Source organism: Equus asinus, chromosome X (assembly GCF_041296235.1).
Source record: "Equus asinus isolate D_3611 breed Donkey chromosome X, EquAss-T2T_v2, whole genome shotgun sequence".
NCBI classification, from domain to species: Eukaryota; Metazoa; Chordata; class Mammalia; order Perissodactyla; family Equidae; genus Equus; species Equus asinus.
The window spans coordinates 117,610,135-117,633,132 of NC_091820.1; the positions used below are offsets into that span (position 1 = coordinate 117,610,135).

General features: G+C 35.8%; 1 protein-coding gene across 1 annotated transcript; it reads left to right on the forward strand.

Annotated features, from left to right (window-relative positions):
• The first annotated feature begins 251 nt into the window (after positions 1-251).
• On the forward strand, positions 252-1,385 carry ACTRT1 (actin related protein T1). Its single transcript, XM_014863895.3, has one exon. It carries the CDS (start codon positions 252-254, stop codon positions 1,383-1,385), a length of 1,134 nt encoding a protein of 377 aa, XP_014719381.1.
• The last annotated feature ends 21,613 nt before the right edge of the window (positions 1,386-22,998 follow it).

A 22,998-nucleotide genomic window follows, 5' to 3' on the forward strand; every position in this document is an offset into this window, starting at 1 on the left:
TGTTACATAGGGGGCTATCATCACTGAAATAGCCTCAGCAGGCCCTGTGCTGCCTGAAAGGGGAAAACATTCATGGATTGAAGATGGGGTGTTCTGGGAGATTGTAAATAGCCTGCTAACTCCACGTGAGTAACAACCTGAGAACATTGGAATCCTGTGGCCTTAAAACTTCCAGAGGTGCCTATTGTCTCACAAAGTGGACAAGTGTTCTTTCTCTATTTTGGTGAAGTTCAGAAGAGCATGTAGCAGAGATGTTTAACTCATACTTGTTAGATAATCCAGCTGTGATTTTTGACAATGGATCAGGACTCTGCAAAGCAGGTCTATCTGGAGAGCTTGGACCCCGTCAAGTCATCAGTCCTGTCGTGGGGCATCCTAAACTCAACACGCTTTTATCAGAAGCCAATCAGAAAAAGTATTTTGTGGGGGAAAAAGCCCTGTACAAGTACGAGACCTTGCATTTGCACTACCCCATTGAGCGTGGACTGGTAACAGAATGGGATGACATGGAGAAACTCTGGAAGTACCTTTTTGAGTGGGAGCTTAGAGTAAAACCTTGTCAACAACCTGTGCTCATGATTGAGCCCTCCTTGAACCCAAGGGAAACTCGAGAGAAGATGGCAGAAATGATGTTTGAGACTTTCAATGTGCCTGCCTTCTACCTGTCCAACCATGCAGTGGCAGCACTCTATGCCTCTGCCTCTGTCACGGGCCTAGTGGTGGACAGTGGGGACGGGGTCACTTGCACTGTCCCCATCTTTGAGGGTTACTCCCTGCCTCATGCTGTCACCAAGCTCTATGTGGCAGGAAAGGACATCACAGAGCACCTCACCCGGCTCCTCCTCGCTAGTGGGAGTACCTTCCCTTGCATACTCAACAAGGCCTTAGTGAATGACATCAAAGAGAAGCTGTGCTATGTAGCTTTGGAGCCAGAAAAAAAGCCATGTAAGAAGCCAGACGAGGTCCTGACAGAATACAAACTTCCAGATGGGAATGTCATCCAAATTGGGGACCAGTTGTACAAGGTACCTGAGATTCTTTTTGCGCCTGACCAGCTGGGCATCCACAATCCAGGAATCTCAAAAATGGTCTCCAGCAGCATAATGAAGTGTGACATCGACATCCAGAAGAATCTTTTTGCAGAAATTGTGCTGTCTGGGGGCACTACTCTCTTTCCTGGGTTTGAGGAAAGACTTATGAAAGAACTAGAACAATTGGCTTCCAGAGGAACTCCCCTCAAGATCACAGCTTCTCCTGATAGGTGTTTCTCTGCATGGATAGGCGCATCCATTGTGACCTCTCTGAGCAGTTTCAAGCAGATGTGGATCACTTCTGCAGATTTCATGGAATTTGGGACATATGTCGTTCAGAGAAGATGCTTTTAAAGAATCCAGAGCACAAGGGACAGCTTGAAGTGAGAGATCACAGGAACACTGGTGGAAGGTGATATCTTCCCTTGACTTTAGCATGTTGGTCAATAAAAGTGATATGACATTTTGGGTTTCACTTTATTTTTGGTGACACCAGAGTAATTTCTGATCCAGGTAATGAATCTTTTTAAGTGGTTCTATTCCACCCTTCCTGTCCCATGGACCTCTTTAGTTGTTTTTTTCTTGAAAAATCCTTGGGTTATGTGTTGAGGCTGTGTCCACTTGCAGGGTTTGTAGTAAGAGCAGGTGCTTGAGCCTCATGCCCAGAAGCTTGACTCAGTGCGACCCCTGGAATCTTCATTTTAATAAAGTGTCTTAGATATTTTTGATATATCTAGTACTAAGGAGAGACCCAATCACCAGGGAAAATGCAGAGAGGGGAAGGGAATTAAGTAGAAGAAGGAATGCTACCCTGCTATTAGGGCTCAATATGCTTTTTTATTATTATTATAAGCACTTGGAAATAAGTATAGAAGGTTACATACCATGGGGTGTACACAGGTTTTTGGAGAAGAATGTAATGAACGGTAACACAGGTCAAAAGAAGAGTGTGTGTGTGGAGGGGGCAAATCAAAAAGAAAGGGCTATACTAGAAGAAATCAGTGTGGACGAAATGAAACCATTCATCTTAAAAAACAAGAGTTTTATTTTGCACGTATCTTCCTAACTCCACATTCAGGGATGCCATGTTGATAGCTTGAATACAGCCATGAAAATTATGAAACTTGATAAATTACTATAAATCAAGTCTTTTATTTTTGTATTTGTTTGAGAGATCTGTTTTAATAACACACTTCTGTTTACAGATAACTTAGCAAAACCATAATGGAAATGGAAGATAGTGGAATGATGCCTTCAAAGAGCTAGGAAAACATTACTGTCAATCTATAATAATATACCTAGGAAAACCATTCCAAGAAAGATGATAAAATAAAGATACTTTCTGACAATGCCTGAAAGTGTTTACTGTCAATAGGCCATCACTAAGGGAAATTTTATAGAATTAATCAAGGGCATATAGAAATAATCCAAGAGTAAGATATATATGGTGTAAAAGAAATAATGGACATTAAAAATGGTGAAAATGGAGGAAAATTTACTAACTGTACAAATTTATAGGACTAACATAATAAAAAGAATAAATATTCTGTAATAGAAAAGAATCATGGAAACTAGTTGGAGTTAAAAATCTTTGAATATACTTGCATTTCTCAGAAAGAGAAATATCGATTAAATTTATAATATATATTGAAACTGAATAAACTCTGACAGTAAAAACTTTTAAAAATAAAAAAATATTAAATAACCATTGCAATTGAAAATATAACAAGACCTTTCTATAAAACCAATGTATTAAAGAAGAAATTGCAATGTAAGTTATAAGCTAATTAAAAGTGAATGGCAGTAAAATATTAAATATTAAGAGATGGGCTGCAGCCATGCTGGAGTTGGTAAGAAATGTATCCTCTTGCCTGCTTATACAAATAAAAATAAAGGCTGAATATCAAAGAGCTAAATATTCAATTTGTGAAGTAGAAAAAGCAAATGGCATAAACTCAAAAATTTAGAAGGAATTAAAAGTAAGAAATCAGAAATCAGTGATCTATAAAACAAGGATGAAATAAAGAGAATGAACAAAGACTCAATTCTTTATAAAGACAAAATAAATACATCTACCAATGGAATTAGTGATTAAAATTTGCAATAAAGAAGTGTAAAATTGTGAAGAATAAAAAGTGGCCATAAATGCTGATGAAGCAGAAATTAAACAATGGCCATATTGTAAATAACTTTACACTTAATCCAAAAAATATAAATTTACATAAACTATGTCTTAAACGTAGATGCCCCTGGGGCTGGCTTGGTGGCATAGTGGTTAATTTCATGTGCTCTGCTTCAGTGGTCCAATGTTCTCCAGTTCGGATTCCAGGTGTGGACCTATGCACCGCTTATCAAGCCAAGCCATGCTGTGGCAGGCATCCCACATATAAAATAAAGAAAGATGGGCACAGATATTAGCTCAGTGACAATCTTCCTCGAGCAAAAAGAGGAAGATTGGCAACAGATGTTAGCTCAGGGCCAATCTTCCTCACCAAAGAAAAACAAATTATTTAAAAATCTTGACATAAAAGAAACATTGGGGGCCAGCCCGGTGGCGCAGCAGTTAAGTGCACACATTCTGCTTCTCAGTGGCCCGGGGTTTGCCGGTTCAGATCCCAGGTGCGCACATGGCACCACTTGGCACACCATGCTAAAGAGGAGGACTGGCAGTAGTTAGCTCAGGGTTAATCTTCCTCAAAAAAAAAATAAACAAAACCAGAAACATTATCTACATATTTGTCCAAGTAAGTTCTATGAGTCATTCAAAAATTCCATTTTGGGGGGCTGTCCCAGTGGTGTAGTGGTTAAGTTTACATGCTCTGCTTTGGCAGGCTGAGGTTTGCAGGTTCAGATCCCGGGCATGTACCTAACACCGCTTGTCAAGCCATGCTGTGGCAGCATCCCACATAAAAAAAATACAGGAAGATTGGCACAGCTGTTAGCTCAGTGACAATCTTCGTCAAGCAAAAAGAGGAAGTGCGGTAACAGATGTTAGCTCAGGGCCAATCTTCCTAACACACAAAAAAAATCAATTTTTTAGTAATATAGAAAAAAACCTCTAATTCATTTTATGAGTACAATGTAGCTTTTAAATCATACCAAATCATAAGCAATATATGAAAGAAAAATTCACATCAATCTCACTCATAAACATAGATCCAAATTGCATAAGCAAAATAATATATCCAATTGATCAATACAGGAAAAAGCTCATTTTTCCAAGATCTGGTTTACTCCAGAAACGCAAAGTTGGTATACCCTTTGTAAATCTGTGGATGAGATTTACTACATCGCAATAGATGGCAAAATTAGAGCATTTGAACATTAAACATCCATTCATGATAAAATATATCTGAAAGAAATGAGATATTATTATCATAAAATGAGTAATATTTTCCACAATACTACATCAAATCTCTTGCCAAAGTGTGAAATATAAGTTATGTTTAAACAAAAGAATCAAGGATTTCCATTTTGACCAATTTTATTTAGCATCATAATAAGGGTACTGGGTAGTTAAAGAAGACAGTAAAAGCAAAAGATATAATGATCAGAAAAGAATAAATGAAATAGTCATTTTCAGAGATGATAAGAAATTCTTCAGAAAATCTAAAAGTATTTATAAAAATATTAGAATTGATATGATTTATAATTTTAAGATATAAAATAAATATACCAAAGTCAATTGTATTTCTAACTGTAGCACCAAAGAGTTAAATTAAATTTAGAAACATATTATTTACAATAGCAGTAAAGAATTTAAGATTATTAGAAATAAATATATGTAAAAGACTCTTTATGAAGAAATTTTATTAAAATTTTTGCAAATCATTAAGGAAGACCCAAAGAAATGGAGAAACTGGCCATGCTCATCAACAGAAACATTTTAAATTGTAAAGTTGACATTTTTCCGTAGAATGATTTATAGATTCAATGAATTTCAGTAATAATCCCAACAAAGTTGTAAGACATAATGAACTTATTCTAACATTTATACATAAGATCAAAGGGCCAAGAACATGCAAGACAGTACAGAAATAGATCCAGGCTGGGGGACTTGATATAGACGTTAAGGGTTATTGCAATAAGATTGTGAGGTAATGATTGAAGGATAAACAAATAGATAAATATGATAGTAAACTGAAACCAGAAGCAAATACAGACATACTTAGAAACCTGACAGTACTGAATTTCAGATGAGGCATAGTTTGGTAAATAGTTAACTTTATGGAAAAACAATAAATAAAAATAGGTATATCACAGCAGACACAGAAAGAGAGACAGAGAGCAGTGGGGAGGGGAAGGAGGAAGAGTCGGGGAGAAAGAGGGAGTGAAGGAAAGAGAGAGGGAAATTATAGAAGAATCAAGGACTCAATGGAAAAGGCAATGTTTACAATATTAGATGATAATATAGAAGGATGTCTTTTTAATTTAGGATTGATGTCACAGGTTTCTAAACAAGACACAAAAGTAAAAATAAAAACAGATTAAGCCACTCAGATTCCCCACTCGCACTAGCTTCAGTACTGAGGCACCCATGCCCCAAGCAGCTGGCAATGTTGGACTCTGACAATTCCCAACTTAGTTTCCCCTCCCAACAGTTGCTATTGGTTGAAAAAGTACACTTTGCCCAAGGTCACACCCTTTGCCAGGAAGCACATATCCAATTATTAATTGATAGAACAGTACAAACACATGACCTTCCTTGTCCCAGTTGAGACATCTCTTCAGGGTCATCCAAGCTGCAGAGCACCGGATGGGATTGACTGAGGTCTTTTTGTGAATACATCACAATCCAACTTCTTCCTCTTCTCAATCCTGCTTCCTTCTCTCTCCACAGGTTTTGAGCTTTAGAGTGGTCCCTAATTAAATTCCTGCAAATAAATCCTCTCAGAGTTTGCTTTCTGGAGAATCTGACCTACGAGAGTTAATGTTAAGATTTGCCCAAGAAAGCATATTAGATATTAGATCTGTATCATCTGCCCACCAGATGGTAACAAAAAGACAGCAGTGTTGTTAGATAGGACACTGGTCATCCTAGCACATGTTATCCATGCCAATTGTTAAAACTTTCCCTGGTGGTAGCTTGCAGAAGGGAATACATTGACTGAGGTAATGTATTCATAGTTTATAAGTACTGAAAAATAGTAATTATAAGGACAATGGAGTTGGCTGTCTGTGGTTTGGGGCAATTGACATTGTAAAGAAAGACACTATAAGATGGAGGATGATTAATCAGCAATTTAAGGTAAGTGTGAAAATCATGAGTGCTCCTTGTACTTTCATCTCCTGCAGCCAAAGAGCAGGAAATGCTGTGGCCCAGGCCCAGAAATTAATCAGAAATGTAGCAGAAATCCAGAGAAAGTTGAATTTTCAACTCCAGCAGATGTTTTATATGAAGATTAGAACACATAATGGGAACTGAGATATGAATGGAGAGAATTATGTTAATGCACTCAAAAATTTGAAAAAATTTGAAACCCCAGATTCCTCAGGTAACAGGGATACCCAGAGATCTGGTGTTATCTTAGCTCCCTTGTTAGAGTAAGAGTGCATGGGGGCCAAGTGATAATTGGAATCATGGACCAAGTATAGCTCATAATGGATCCACTGTGTCCAACAACAAATCCAATAGTTTTTTCCCCAGTCCCAAAATGTATAAATTGGAATGGACACTCTGAGTTCTTGGCAGAATGTTAATTGTGTTTTTGGTTTACTGTGTAAGAGATATTAAGGTAAGAAAAGGCACATAAAAGCTTCTGAAGATGCCTCCTACCAGCTATGTTAATGAGGTTTCCCCAAGAATCAGATGCCAAGACTAGATTAATTATGCAAGTATTATTTTAAATGTCTGTTAGAGAAAAGGGTGAGGGAGCTGGGGAAGAATGAAAGGGCTGTCAGACCACAATATAAACCTAAATTCAAGTGAAGGAGAGAGAAGGAAAGTTGCATGGAAACATCTTAGTCTATCTGCATTCTAAGGAAATTTCAGCAAAGCTCTTGGGGAGTCGTCAAGTCAAAGGTGGCCTATAAAAGAGTTCCATGTGTGCCCAGAACAGGGCTGCCTCGGTATCCCTACTATACTGTGTCATTGGTCAGGGAGAAGACTGTGGGAAGTGTCGCCTTGGCATAAATGTAATCAATCTCAGAATGCAGCAGCTAGAGTCCTTGGTCAATTATTCTCCCTACAGTTGGAGGTCTTTTAGGCACATTCTTCTGGCCTCCACACCAAACAAGGCAATCAACCAGAGGTAATAGTGCATCTGGTGTGGAAGGATAGCAGAGATTTGTGCTATCCTTGAAGACCTAAGGGATTCTGGGATGATGGTATTAATTGTATTTACCATCCAACCTACATAAAAGTTAGACTAATCCTATAGAGTAACAGTGGACTACTGCAAATTCAAACAAGTGTATCCCAATTATACCTGCTGTGCTAGGTGTGGTATCTTTTCTAGAACAAATTAATGTGGTCCCAAGTGTATGGTTTGCAGTCTTCAATCTGATGAATGTGTTTTATTTTATTTCTATCAGAAAGAAGCATTAGAAGTAGCTCTAATTCACTAGGAATGGTCAAGAGTATAAATTTATATGAATTCTTCCACCATATATAACTAAATAGTCTAAAGAGATCTGAGCCCTCTGTACATCCTAGATAACAGGACATTGATTTGCTTTGTTGATACCATCATTAATTGGACTGTATAAATAAGAGACAGCATGTATACTGGAAGCCTTGGTATATATATGAGCTCAAGCATGTGGAAGATAAAGCCTAAAACAACCAGGTACTTGCCACATCCCTGGAATTTTGGGGGATCCAGGAGTCTACAATATGCTGTAGAACCTCTCCAAATGAAAGGACAAATTATTGGCTCCTGTAACTCACACTACTAAGACAAAACCCGAAGGTCAGATAGGCCTCTTCAGGGTCTAGAAGCAGTATCTCCAAACTCGGAGATACTGCTCCAACCAATACACTACATTACACAAAAGAAAGTGAGCTTCTAGTGGGGCCCAGAGCAAGAAAATATTCTGTCACAATTCTAGGCTGCAGTTTACGGGACCCTGTTGTTTGGGCCATATAACTTAGTAGACCCTATGGCATTAGAGTTACTGGTAATGGGAAAAGATAGTGTGGAACTTATGGACAATTCGAAAAGGAAAATCAAAACATAGACCTGCTAGGTTTCTGGATCATAACAATGCAATCTGAAGCACAGAAGTATACAGTATAAACCATTTGAAAAGAGCTCTTGATGAGCTACTTTTTCCTGGTAGGGACAAAGTACCTTATCATGGTATTCAGTTGTGATAACCCATTAATCTGTATAACCATAGTTTGTGCATTTTCTGTATATGTACTACACTTTTAAAAAGTTTAAAAACATAAGCTGTAAACTAAGAGAACTGTACATGATAACTTTTTTAACAAGGTAATTATCTCCAGAAAAACTCCTATGCCTCAGTAAGAAAACTACAAATCACTGAACAGAAAATGGGGCAAAAAACAATAGCAGACATTTCACTGGTTATGAAACAAATACTAATAAATATGAAAATATACAAACTTCATTAGTAATAAAAAATCAGAATTAAAACAATAGTGAGACTTAATTTTGCATATACCTAATTATCAAAATTTTAAAATACAAGTCATACAACATCAAGTGCTATCAAATATATACAGGAAGGGGTGTTCCTTATGCTGTTTATTGGAGTTTGGTACAGTTTTGAAAATAACTGGATATTACCTAACATAGCTAAAATTTTGATATTCTATGACACAGGGATCCCTCACCTGGATATTTTCCCTAGAGAAAATATTGCAAATTTATAACTTGAGAAAATTCAAGAATTTTCATTAAACATTATTTTAATAAAAAAGGGAATAAATTCAGAATTTCACTAACTAGAAAATGGATAATATAGTTTAATAGATTTATATAATGAAATACTCTGAGCAAAAATAACTCAAGTAAGGCTACACGCATCAACATGAATGTCTTTACTATGAAATCTTGAGCAAAAATAGCCTAGTCACAGGAAAATAAACACACTATAATTTCATTTATATAAATATCAGAACCAGGCAAAATCCAGTGAAGTATTGTTTAGTGTCCCATATATATTCAGCAAAATTAAAAAGGAAAAGCTGAAAAGAGTGAAACAATTTTCTGGATATTGCTTATATATAGGTTGATGGAGTGAGATGGAATCTGCACACAGAGTATTTAAGGGTGTCTTAGTGTGGGGTCCCAAAAAGCAGAACCTAGAAAAGTATGCTTTTTCAAGTAATTTATTGTAGATTTCTTTCAAGAGGAAGGTATTGAAGGAAGCAGGATAGGAGAAAGAAGAAATACTGAAAAAGAATTCTGGTTTCAAAAGACTAGCTTCAGTATGATCACCAGGAAGCTCTGAAGCAAAAATTGTACCACATATAGTTGGCCCCACCTTGAAACAAATGGGCAGGCTTTTTGTTCTTTCATGTTTTTCAGTCATTGATCAAAGTCAGCCTCTTATGGGGGAAGTGGGTGTGGTGTAGCTTCACGGACTAGGAAGTTTTCATTTGGATCAGGCAGAAAAAGGGCAAGTATGAGTTGCTATCAACCAAAGTTCACAGAGGATGGGGGAGAGGTGTACCACCCAATAAAGAGAAGCTCCATGGGTGTCAATGGCAACCACTAAAATTCAGTTTTTGTACCACCCAGAACAATTTATTTCTCAAAATAACTTTACTCCATCCAGACATATCTCTCCTTGGGCCTCCCTATTCCCAGAGACACAATATTGAAGTTAGGCCAATTAATAACTCTACAATGGCCTCTAAGTATTCAAGTGAAAGGAAGAGTCACATGTCTGTTGCTTTAAATCAAAAGCTAGAAATGATTAAGCTTAGTGAGGAAGACATGTTGAAAGCTGAGATAGGCTGAAATCTAGGCCTCTTGTACCAGTTAGCCAAGTTGTGAATGCAAAGGAAAAGTTCTTGAAGGAAATTAAAAGTGCGACTCCAGTGAACACACAAATGATAAGACAGTGAAACAGCTTTATTGCTGATATAGAGAAAATTTTAGTGGTCTAGACAGACGATCAAACCAGCTACAAAATTCCCTTAAGTCAAAGCTGAAACCAGAGCAAGAGTCTCACTCTTTTCAATTCTATGAATACTGAGAGAGGTGAGGAAGCTGCAGGAGAAAACTTTGCAGCCAGCAGAGGTTAGTCTTTGAAGTTTAAGGAAAGAACCCATCTCCATAACATAAAAGTGCAAGATGTAGAAGCAAGTGCTGATGTAGAAGCTGCAGCATGTTATCCAGAAGATCTAACTAAGATACTTAATGAAGGTGACTACAGTAAACAAAAGATTTTCTATGTAGATGAAACAGCCTTCTATTGGAAGGAGATGCCATCTAGGACATTCAAAGCCAGAGAGAAGTCAATGCCTGGCTTCAAAGCTTCAAGGGACAGGGGCTAATACAGCTGATGACTTTAAGTTGAAGCCAATGCTTATTTACCATTCTGAAAATCCTAGGACCCTTAAAAATTATGCTAAATCTACTCTGCCTGTGCTCTATAAATGGAACAACAAAGCCTAGACGATAGCACATCTGCTTACAACATGGTTTACTCTTTTAAGTCTACTACCGAGAACTACTGCTCAGAAAGAAAGGTTTTTTTCAAAATATTACTGCTCATTGATAATGCGCCTGGTCACCCAAAAGCTCTGATGGAGATGTACAATGAGATGAATGTTGTTTTCATGCCTGCTAACACATCCATTCTGCAGCCCATGGATCAAGGAGTTATTTCAACTTTTGAGTCTTATTATTTAAGAAATACATTTCATAACGCTATGCTGCCATAGATAGTGAATCCTCTGATGGATCTGGGCAAATTCCAGATTGAAAACCTTCTGGAAGGGATTCATTATTCTAGACGCTGTTAAGAACATTAGTGATTAATGGGAAGCAGTCAAAATATCAATATTAACAGGAGTTTGAAAAAAGTTGATTCCAAGCCTCATGGATGACTTGGAGTGGTTCAAGAATTCAGTGAAGGAAATTACAATAGAAGTTGTGGAAATAGCAAGAGAAATAGACATGGAGCCTGAAGATGTAACTGAATTGCTGCAACCTCATGATCAAACTTTAATGGATGAGGAGTTGCTTCTTATGGATGAACGAAGAAAGTGGTTTCTTGAGAGGGAATCTACTTCTGTTGAAGATGCTGTGAAGATTGGTGAAATAAGAAAGGATTTAAAACGTTACCTAAATTTAGTTGATAAAACAGCAACAGGGTTTGAGAGGACTGACTCCAATTTCGAAAAAAGTTCTACTGTGGGAAAATACTATCAAACGTACTGCACGCTGAAGAGAAATTGATCATCAAAGGAAGAGTCAATTGATGAGCAAACTTCAGTTTTGTCTTTTTTTAATAAATTGCCACAGCCACCCAAAAATTCAGCAACCACCACCCTTAACAGCCAGAAGCCATCAACATCGAGGCAAGACCCTCCACCAGCAAAAAGATTATGACTTGTTGAAAGCTCAGATGATGGTTAGCATTTTTTAGCAATAAGTATTTTTAAATTAAGTTATGTACTTGTTTTTTAGACATAATGATATTGCACGCTTAATAGACTACAATATAGTGTAAACATAACTTGCACATGCACTGGGAAAACAAAAAATTCATCTGACTCACTTTATTGTGATATTTGCGCTATCACAGTGGTCTAGAACCAAACCCACAGTACATTTGAGGTAGGTCCAGGTCCACCTATAATTTACTTTCCTCTTTCTGATTTTCTATATTGCTGGGATTTTTTTTTTTGAGGAAGATTAGCCCTGAGCTAACATCTGCTGCCAATCCTCCTCTTTTTGCTGAGGAAGACTGGCTCTGAGCTAACATCTGTGCCCATCTTCCCCTACTTTATATGTAGGATGCCTACCACAGCATGGCTTGCCAAGCGTGGGTCAGTCCGCACCCTGGATCCGAACTGGCAAACCCTAGGCTGCTGAAGCAGAATGTGTGATCTTAACTGCTGGCCCACTGGTCAGGCCCCTATATTGCTGGGATTTTCAATGAATATATATTTATATTATAAAATCAAAAAGTGAGATACCATTAATAATTAAATGAATACTTTATTAGAAAATATAGACAAATTGCTTGAAAAGTAATTCAAAAATAAAGAAATTAAAATACGAGTAGACATGAAAACTATTAAATTTTATTAATTAAGGGGATAGAACTTAAAGCAATAAGGTGATATTCTTTCCCTATGAGGTTCATAAAGATGACAAATAGTTGACATTTTAATTGCCAAGTTGCAAGAAAATGGATACAAACAAACACTAATTATGATACTGGAAATTATTATTTTCCTTGGAAGCAATTTTTCTCTATGCATCAGAGCTTTAAAAATGTGCATAGAGGCAAACAATTTCAATTCTATGAATGTCCCTAAGAAAATAATGATGCAGGTTCACAAATGTGCATTTGACTTTTTTCCTTAAAATTTCATAATATAAAACGACTACAAATAAAATAAATATCCATCACTATGTAATTAGGTAATACCTTAGAGTCACTAAAATTTTATTCTAGAGCTATATGCACTGATATGGAAGATATCTGAACTATGTATTGGAAAAGGGGCCCTGCAACGCAAGATCTGCTTTTGAAAAGTAAAACAAAACAACATATTTACTTATGTGGATGAATGTAGAGAAGAATATACGTGAAGATCTCCACTGTGTTGTGAAATGAATGATGATTTTATGGTCCTTTATATTTTTCTGAATTATCTTCTTTTTTTTTTTTTACACAGAGCATATATTACTTTTAGTATCAGATAAAATCAACATTTTTATTTTGAGAGAAAGAGAACACTTTACCTTTAATTCTCACATTTACCTAATGACACTCTGCCTCATTAATTAATGTATTTGTTCTTTGATTTTATAAAACTTATTTCTTACTTCTACAAACAGAAAAGGAAATAATCAAGTGCAAAATGTCACAAACCTCTTATTTCTGTGACTGCTGTTTTAGGTTTTAATAGCTAAATCGTGTAGAGTAATTTCCCTTTCGATTCAGTTAGCAATTGCAGCTTTCTCTTCCTGAAATTCTTGATGATTGCTTTGTGCTCAAATTCATTCTGATTTATAGCCACCAATATTTAAGGTGGATATTTATACCAAACATATCAATTAAATAAATTATAATGTAATATGGAAACAATGTAAATATTGGAGTTTTAGAATTTCTCATTAAAAACATGAAAAATTCATATTTTGAGTTGATTTAAGCTGTTAACACTTTATCACTCTTTGAAACCTGATATATGATTTAAAAAGAAACACCATATTTTCATCTCAGTTACCAAATTAATTTTAGATAATGAACAACTATATTGTACTTACCATGTGCTATTGTTGTTTGAAATGTTTTACAAACATTAGATCATTTAACTTTGTAAATTACACCCCTTCTAGGTAGGTACTATTATTATCCTCATTTTACTGAGGCAGAGTGACTAAGTTACTTGACCAATATTATACAGCAGATGGAGACGGGAATCAAAAATGGACTTTCAGAGCCTGGTTCTTCATTTCAATTATTTTGGATATACATACAAAAGTAGGATTTCTGGGTCACCTGATAGTTCCTTTTTTAATTTTTGTGCAACGTCCATACTGTTTCCCATAGCAGCAGCACCATTTTACAGTCCCACCAATAATGTATAAGGGTTCCAATTTCTCCACAATTTTGCCAACATTTATCCTTTATTTTTTTGATAATAGCCATTGTAATAGATGGGAGAAGATATCTCTTTGTGGTTCTGATTTGCATTTCCCTGATGATTAGCCACATTCAGCATCTTTTCATGTGCCTATTGGTCATTTGTATGTCTTCTTTGGATAAATGTCTATTCAAGTCATTTGCTTATTTTTTAATTGGATTATTTGGTGTTATGGTACTGAGTTGTAGGAGTTCCTTGTATATTTTGGAAATTAACCTCTTGTCATATATATGGTTTGCAAATATTTTCTCTCATTCCCTAGGTTGCTTTTTCACTCTATTGTTTCCTTTGTATTACAGAGGTTTAAGTTTTACGTAGTCTTACTTATCCACACTTGCTTTTATTACCTGTGCTTTTGGTATCATATTCAAGAAACCTTTGCTGAGACCAATGTCAAGAAGCTTTTCTTTTATATTTTCTTTTAGGAGTTTTATGATTTCAAATCCCACATTGAAATCTAATCAATTTTAAGTTTGTTTCCATGTATGGTGAAAGATAAGGGTACAATTTCATTCTTTGGCACCTGGCTGTCCAGTTTCCCCAACACCATTTATTGAAGAGACTTTCCATTCACCCATTGTGTATTCTTAGCACCCTTGTCAAAGGTCAATTGACTGTATGTGCTGGAGTTTATTTCTGGGGTCTGTGTTCTGTTCCATTGGTCTATATGTCCACTTTTATGCCAGTACCATACTGTTTTGATTATTGTAGCTTTGAAATATAACAAAGTCAAAAATGTGATGCCTCTAGATTTGTTTTTCTTGACCAATATTGCTTTGGCCATTTGGAGTTTTTTGTGGTTCCATATGAATTTTTGGACTATTATTTCTATGTCTGTAAAAAATGCCTTTGGAATTTCTATATGGATTGCATTCAATCTGTAGATCGCTTTGTATAGTATGGACATTTAAACAACATTAATTCTTCCAATTGAAGCAATACCTGCACTTCCATGTTCATTGCAGCATTATTCACAATCGACAACATATGCAAACAATCCAAATGCCCTTCAACAGATGGATGGATAAAGAAAATGTAGCATATACACAAAATGGAATATTATTCAGCCTTCATAAAGAAGGAGATCCTACCATTTGCAACAATATGGATGGATCTAGAAGACGTTATCAAAGTAAAGTAAGTCAGTAACAGGAGGACAAATACCTCATGATTCCTTTTTATAAGGCATCTAAAGTAGTCAAACATACAGAAGTAGACAAAACAAAAGTGGTTACCAGGGAATGGGGAAGGGAGATGGGGATTTGTTATTCAATGGATATAAAGTTATTTATACAAAAGAAGCAAGTTCCAGAGTACTGTTGTACAACTTAGTGCCCATAATTAATAAGAAATTGTGTGCTTAAATTTGTAACAGAGTAAATTTTATGTTGTGTTCTTTCTTACCATAAAAAAAATGACAGGACACAAAGAAATTTTTGGAGGCAGTGGATATGTTTACCACCTGGATTCTGGTGATGATAACATGCATGGCCACAATCATCAAACTGTACACATTAATTATGTGCAGGTTTTTATCTACCAACTATACCTCAATAAATATAGGAAAAAGAGCCTCACTCTTAACGATTTTGTTCCTCTGCTTTCTCTTTAGCCTGTGAGAAATGAGGAGGAGACATATAACTATACTTCACTTATTCGTTTTTATTTCTTTGAACAACAGGTACAGAGTTGTGTTAGTCGTATTCATTTCATTGTACAGTATTATCTTTGGTTCATATGGAAAAGGCTATACCATGTAACACACTGCTCTAAATTTTGGTAGGTTAAAATAATAGATATTTTTTGTCTTCAATAGTATGAGAGTTATGAATCTGTGAATGCCTTAGCTGAATAGTTCTGGCTCAGCATCAGAAAGAGAGACTGAGAGAGAGAGACAGAGATACAGAGATGGAGAGAGACAAAGAGAGAGAGAAAGTAAGGATCCAGCTAAATTTTTCACCATAGAATAAATCAATTTCTGCAATAAAAGTTGATTTGTGACACCACTTTTTGCACATATCAAGTTTCCATAAGTACATTTGTATATAAAATTTTCCATTTTGTGTATCTTTATTTCTCTGCCAGTTTCATACAGTTTTTAATTTTGTGGCATTATAGTATACCTTAATAGAAAGTTGAGTAAGACGCCATTATTTGATCCTCTTTTCAGAATTGCCTTAGTTATTTATGGACCATTATTTTTCCATTTAATTTTATGATTAAATTTTCAAATTCCTACAATTTCTACCTAAAAATTCAATTGAAATCAAATGAAATTTATAGATAAATGCAATTTATAGATTATAGAGAAACATATTATCTATATACCATTAAATTACACCATCCATGGACATTGATTATACTTTCTTCTATTTAGATTTTTATTTTCCTTAATACTGTTTTGACATTAGCTTGCTAAAATATTGTCTATTCTTTGTTAAGCTTTCTTCTGGAAAACGTATATATATATTACATATATTCTTTGCTATTGTGATTCCTTTTATTTGGTTCAATAACATGTGAATTCTGTTGATTTTTTTTTTTTTTGAGGAAGATTAGCCCTGAGCTAACTGCTACCAATCCTCCTCTTTTTGCAGAGGAAGACTGGCCCTGAGCTAACATCCATGCCTGTCTTCCTCTACTTGATATGTGGGACGCCTATCACAGCATGGCATGCCAAGCGGTGCCATGTCCCCACCCGGGATCCCAACCGGTGAACCCCAGGCCGCTGAAGCTGAACGTGTGCACTTAACTGCTGTGCCACCGGCCTGGCCCCTGTTGATTTATTTTTAAGATTATAAGTCATATTAACTTACTTTGTGTAAATCCTACTTAATTAAGATACATGTTTTAATTCAGTGTTGAATTCAGTTACATATTATTTTATTTGTGATTTTCATATTTGTGCCCATTAGTATAATGAGACTATGAGAATTTTTTTTTTTTGGTCTTTGTTTTTCTTTCTCTTTTTTAAAATGTCATTGTATATTATAAAATTAGATTAAATAAGCCTCATGGAATGAGTTGAGAATCTTCATATCATCTCTTTCTTCTGGAACAGCTTGTTTACGCTCCTGTAGAACCACATGGGTCAAGATTTGTGTTGTTTTTGCTTTTATTTTATATATTATTTGGTGAGACAGGGTTTTTTTTTTGCCATGCCTTTTTAAAATAGTTTTGAGACCACTTAAATTTTATATTTACTTTTTATCAATTATGACAATTTATATTTTTACAAAAGTATATTAATTTCATTTTCATTTTCAAAATTATTAGCTGTATGTTGTTTATGATATATGGCTTAAATTCTGTGGTATCTACACATTTTTCATTTCCTTTTACATTCATTGGCCTCTTGTTTTTTGATTCTTGGTCAGCATTATCAGAGGTTATACTCTCTTTTTAAAGGATTAAAAATAGATTTATTAATTTTCTCTGCTATTTTGTTATTGTGTGACACTCTCTTTTATTGATTCCTGCTTTATCTCTAGTATTTCTTTCTTTCATGTTTCTTTGGGTGTCTGTCATGCATTCAAGTACTTGTCTCATCTGTTTCTATTATTTCTTGTTTGTTGGTAAGTGTACAAAGAGCTCTAAATTTCCTGTGAGCACTACGCTGTCTGTACCCCATAGATTTTGTTATATAATGCTTAAATCAGTATTCAGTTTCAGATATTTTATAATTTTAAGTACAGTCTCTACTTTAACAAAATTATTATTTGGTGATTAATATTTTAGTTTTTGACGATAAACAATTTGAAAAGCTTTCATTTATTTTTCAGGTGTAATTCTATTGTATTATGGCCAGAAGCATAATCTGTGTAATATTGAGGCTTCTTTTTCTGCCTAAAACATGATAATTGTTTGGTGAATCATATGTGCTCATAAAGGCTATGTGTTCCCATTTTGTTGTCAATTTATTTTTATTATACATTGTACATTTTATATTATATATGGTATATTACATACTGCATATTGTTTGCATATTGCATACATTAGTTTAAAACAGTAGGCTGCCTAATTGGAAATATGGTCTTTGAAAATGGAATGTAGGGGCCGGCCTGGCGGCGCAGCGGTTAAGTTCGCATGTTCCACTTTGTCAGCCCCGGGGTTCCCTGGTTCGGATCCCGGGTGCGGACATGGCACTGCTTGGCACGCCATGCTGTGGTAGGTGTCCCACATATAAAGTAGAGGAAGATGGGTACGGATGTCAGCTCAGGGCCAGTCTTCCTCAGCAAAAAGACGAGCATTGGCAGCAGTTAGCTCAGGGCTAATCTTCCTCAAATAATAAAATGGAATGTAGTCACTGCCAAATTGTAACCCATTAGGGAGCCATAAGAATAAATATTACAAAGTTTTTCTCTTCTTACCCTTCAAGCTTTGCTTGTAACTTCTACAGCCTGAACTCAACCAACTCCAGAGGACAAGGGAACTGGGTAGACACAGTCAATGAAGGTGAGTTTCCAGAGTCTAAGAAGAGTGGAGACAAATGGAGAGTAGATACGGAAGAAGAAAATTTACTTAAAGTAGGCAACCATAAAAACTCACCAAATCCCATGTAGTATTAATAAAAAAATATATATACAAGTAAATGTTGTGTGGTAAAATTTCTCAATTCTGAGGAAAAAGAGATAATCATACAAATTTCCAGCCAAAAATAACAAGCTAATTATGAATGAAAAATTGTCATATAAACATCCAACTTCTCATCTGAAAACTGTCACCCAGAAAATAGTAAATAGTATGTGAAGGAAATTTATTTATTTAACAATTTATTAAACGCTTACTAGTCACCATTATAAATGCTGGAGATACAGTAGTGAGGATTACTAATAAGGTTCCTACCCATATGAAGCATATATTTAACAGAAAAGACAGACAAATGAAACAATAAAAAGCAGAAAATAGATAAGCATGATATAAATTCATATATTTATGTTTGCTATGGGTAAAAATAAATCAAAATAAGGAAAAAGTGAAGTGGCATTGAGGAAAGGAAGATGTTTTTGTCAGTCTGTAAAAGAAAGAGGTAGGCGTCTAAATGGATTTTATTCTCCTCACTATACAACCACATAACTACTCTTTTTACACGCCAGAAGACAAGCAGTTTATTCTCTGGACTTGGAAACATCAGACCAATACAGCATGGTGACTATAGTTAACGATATTGTAATGTATATTTGAAAGTTGCTGAGAGAGTAGATCTTAAAAGTTCTCATCACAACAAAAAAACTTGTAGCTAAAAGAAGAAAATAAAGAAACATCAGCTGAGCCACAGGTAAGGGCTGTCATGCAAAAACTAGCAGAATAACTGAATATGAACCATGAGACCCCTAGCTCCTACAATCAGCTTCAATAACATTGGAAGCTATGTTTATATCTTGATGAGACGTACAAAGAAAAATATCTTGCAAAAGGGGAAAGAAAATTACGTAAAGTTTCTGGCAGATGTGGATTTTCCAATGAAAATCCATTCACATGGAGCTTACTGTCAATTTCTCAGTGCCTGTCATAAAATTGAATAGGAAACATGGATTAGGAGATATTTGATAAAAAACTATGACATAATAAAAACAGACTTTAAAAATTGTAATGGGGCCAGCCTGGTGGTACAGCAGTTAAGTTCGCACATTCCGATTCAGCAGCCCCGGGTTTGTCAGTTGGGATCCCGGGGTGGACATGGCACGGCTTGTCAAGCCATGCTATGGCAGGCATTCCACATATAAAGTAGAGGAAGATAGGCATGGACATTAGCTCAGGGCCAGACTTCCTTAGCAAAAGGAGGAGGGTTTGTGGCAGATGTTAGCTCAGAGCTAATCTTCCTCAAAATAAAAAAACAATTGTCAACAGGAGACTTAAATGGAAATAAAGGTAACACAGAAAGCAGACGAAAAATTAAAAAATAAATAATTAAAATTCTCACAGAGTTAAGAGAATATACTTCATTGATGAAAGAATGGCATTGTTCTACCTCTATAAAGGACGTTCAGAGAAAAAAATGTGATTGCAAAAGAAATAAATACAAAGTTTAAAAGATGAGTTGAGGCAAAAATTTGGCATGATGGTTAATTTTACATATCAACTTGACTGGGCCACAAGACATCTAGACTTTTGGTCAAACATTATTTCTGATATGTCTGTGAGGGTGTTTTGGATGAGATTAACATTTGAATCAATAGACTGAGTTAAGCAGAAGACCCTCCTTAATATGGGTGGGCCTCGTTCAATCAACTGAAGACTTGAACAGAAAAAAAAAGGCTAAGTAAGAGGGAAGTCATCCTATCTGACTGCTTAAGCTGCAGCATTAGTCTTTCTGCCTTTGGACTCAAACTGAAAAACTGGCTCCTCTTGGGTCTCAAGCCTGCTGGATTTCGGACTGGAACTTATACCATCCGCTCTCCTGGGTCTCCAGTTTGCTCACTGAAGATCTTAAGACTTCTCAGCCTCTTGGTTCTGTTTTTTGGGAGATTCCTGACGAAAATACTAAGAAAGACAAACAAAATGTAAATAAATGGCCACTGGAAGACGAAATAAAAATGAATGGTCAAGATGTATTAGTCCACTTGGGCTGCCATATCAAAATACCATAGACTGTGTGTCTTAAATAACACAAATTTCTTTCTCACAGTTCTAAAGCCTGGGAATCCAAGATCAAGATGTTAGCAAGGTAGGTTTCATTCTGAGGCTTCTCCTCTCGACTTGTATGCAGTCACCTTCTCTCTTTGTGCTTACATAACCCTTTCTTTGTGCATGCACAAAGATCTTTCTCTCTTCCTCCTCTGATAATGCCATCAGTCCTATCAGAATAAGGACCCACTCTTACGACTTTATTTAACCATAATTACCTCCTAAAGGTCCTATCTCCAAATACAGTCACATAGGGGTTAGGATTTTAACATATGAATTTTGGAGGGACACAATTCAGTATACAGAACAAGAGATTCAATAGAGAGAAAAGATACAATGGGACAAAAGTAATAAACCATGTGAAAATATTTCTGATAACTGAAGGACTTGAAATTTCATGTCACACAGATCCTTCAAGTGCCAGAATAGTTAATTAAAAAAGAAAAAAACAGACTAAGGTACATAATCATAAAATTTTAAATAGCTGAAAATAAAGATTAGAAAAAATATCAGAGATAAAAATAATAATTTACATGCAATTACTGGAGATGATTAAAGAAACAAAATCCTCAATAGCCACGTTACAACATAGAGGAAAATGGAGCAATGCCTTCACAATTCTGAAGAAAAATAATTTCACAAATTATGATTTCATATCCAATCAAACATTCAAGTATGGAAGAAAAATAAAGTCATTTGTAAATGTAGTGTCTCAAAAATTTGCCTTCTATTCTTTCTTTCAGAGAGCTCCTGGAGGAAGTGCTCCATAAAATACTAAGGTATAAACCAGAATGGATAATGATATTGGATGCAGAAGGCATGTAATTCAACACAGGATAGAGGGGAAACGAAATTCAGACCAATGGTGAAGGAAAATGATAGAATAATATCTATATAGAGAGTAAATAAAATGTCTAAATATGGCACTTGGTAAAGACTATTTTTTTTTAAGAAAAATCACACTACAAGCTTTTGAATTATGTGATAATGGTGATCATTGAATTCTAATTTCTCATCTGGATTTTAAGAAATTTCAAGATTTCTCTTATTTTTGAGGGGGAGTTAAATCAATTTTTTAAATTTGAGTTCATAATGGTTTACATCATTGTGAAATTTCAGTTGTGTGTTATTTCTTGTCTGTCACCACATAAGTGCTCCCCTTCACCCCCTGTGCCCACTCCCCACACCCCTTCCCCTGGTAACTACTAAACTGTTCTTTTTATCAATGTGCTTGTTTATATTCCACATATGAGTGAAATCATCTGGTGTTCGTCTTTCTCAGTCTGGCTTATTCTGCTTAGCATAATTCTGGAAGGGTTAAATCTAATTTTAATTTATGTTATTATTAATTTGAAAATACTTTCCACAATGGGTCCATGTAATATACTATGATTATATATCCTTTCTTATCAGACTTTTTTTCTTTTCCCTGGGGCTAACCATTGCTTCAATCCTTTGTTAAGATTTCTATGTACTGATCATTAATTTTTTTTATTGAGGCAACATTGGTTTATAACATTATATAAATTTCAGGTATACACCATTATATTTTGATTTCTGTATAGACTATATCATGTTGACCACCCAAAGACTAATTACCATCCATCACTGTGCACATGTTCCCTATCACCGCCTTCAGCCTCCTCTATCCCCACTTCCTCTCTGGTAACCACCAATCTAATCTCTGTAAGGATGGGTTTCTTGTTCTTGTTTTTATCTTCTACTTATGAGTGAAATCATATGATATTTGACTTTCTCAGTCTGACATTTTGATTAGCACAATACCCTCAAGCTCCATCCATGTTGTTATAAATGGCAAGATTTCATCCTTTTTTATAGCTGAGGAACATTCCATTGTGTATATATACATCTTTTGTACCTACTCATCCTTTGATGGGCGCTTAGATTGTTTCCAAGTTTTTGATATTGTAAATAATGCTTCAATGAACATAGACGTGCATATATCTTTACACATTCATGTTTTCATGTTCTTTGGATAAATACCTAGAAGTGAAATAGCTGGATCATATTGATGAGGATTTTAGGCCGGTTAATTTTAAAACTGCAGATGAGAAGCAGGCTCCCAGGACTGGAATTTGTTTGCCCTTGGAGAGACATTTGCATTTGTGAAGGAAATCTTCATGCCTCCCTCTCTGCACCAGGGAGAAGGGAGATGACCTTGTCTCTGGAAACTCTTAATGGGGAAGGCAAGAACTTGAGTTGGTTGCTCTCTGGCAATCTCATGTAACTGATTTAGGGTGGTGGCTTCTGACCTTTACTTAATCTGATTTGATTCTTGTCTTGTAAAGAGATGATTCATATACCCATGCCTTATAAAATTAGCCCTAACCCTCAACTCAGGGCAGCAGCGGCTCCTCCTGCCTGTGGGCCCTGTCCCCACGCAGCAGCCTGACTGCCCATGGGTCCTGTCCCCATGCCAGCAGCAGCAGCTCTGACTGCCCATGGGTCTTGTCCCCATGCTATTCCACACTGTTCTCTAAATAAAAGAGCACTACTGCCAGATCTTGAGAGTCC

Excerpts from the sequence above, each read along its gene's own strand:
- ACTRT1 (XM_014863895.3), top strand. The coding sequence starts at position 252 with ATGTTTAACTCATACTTGTTAGATAATCCAGCTGTGATTTTTGACAAT.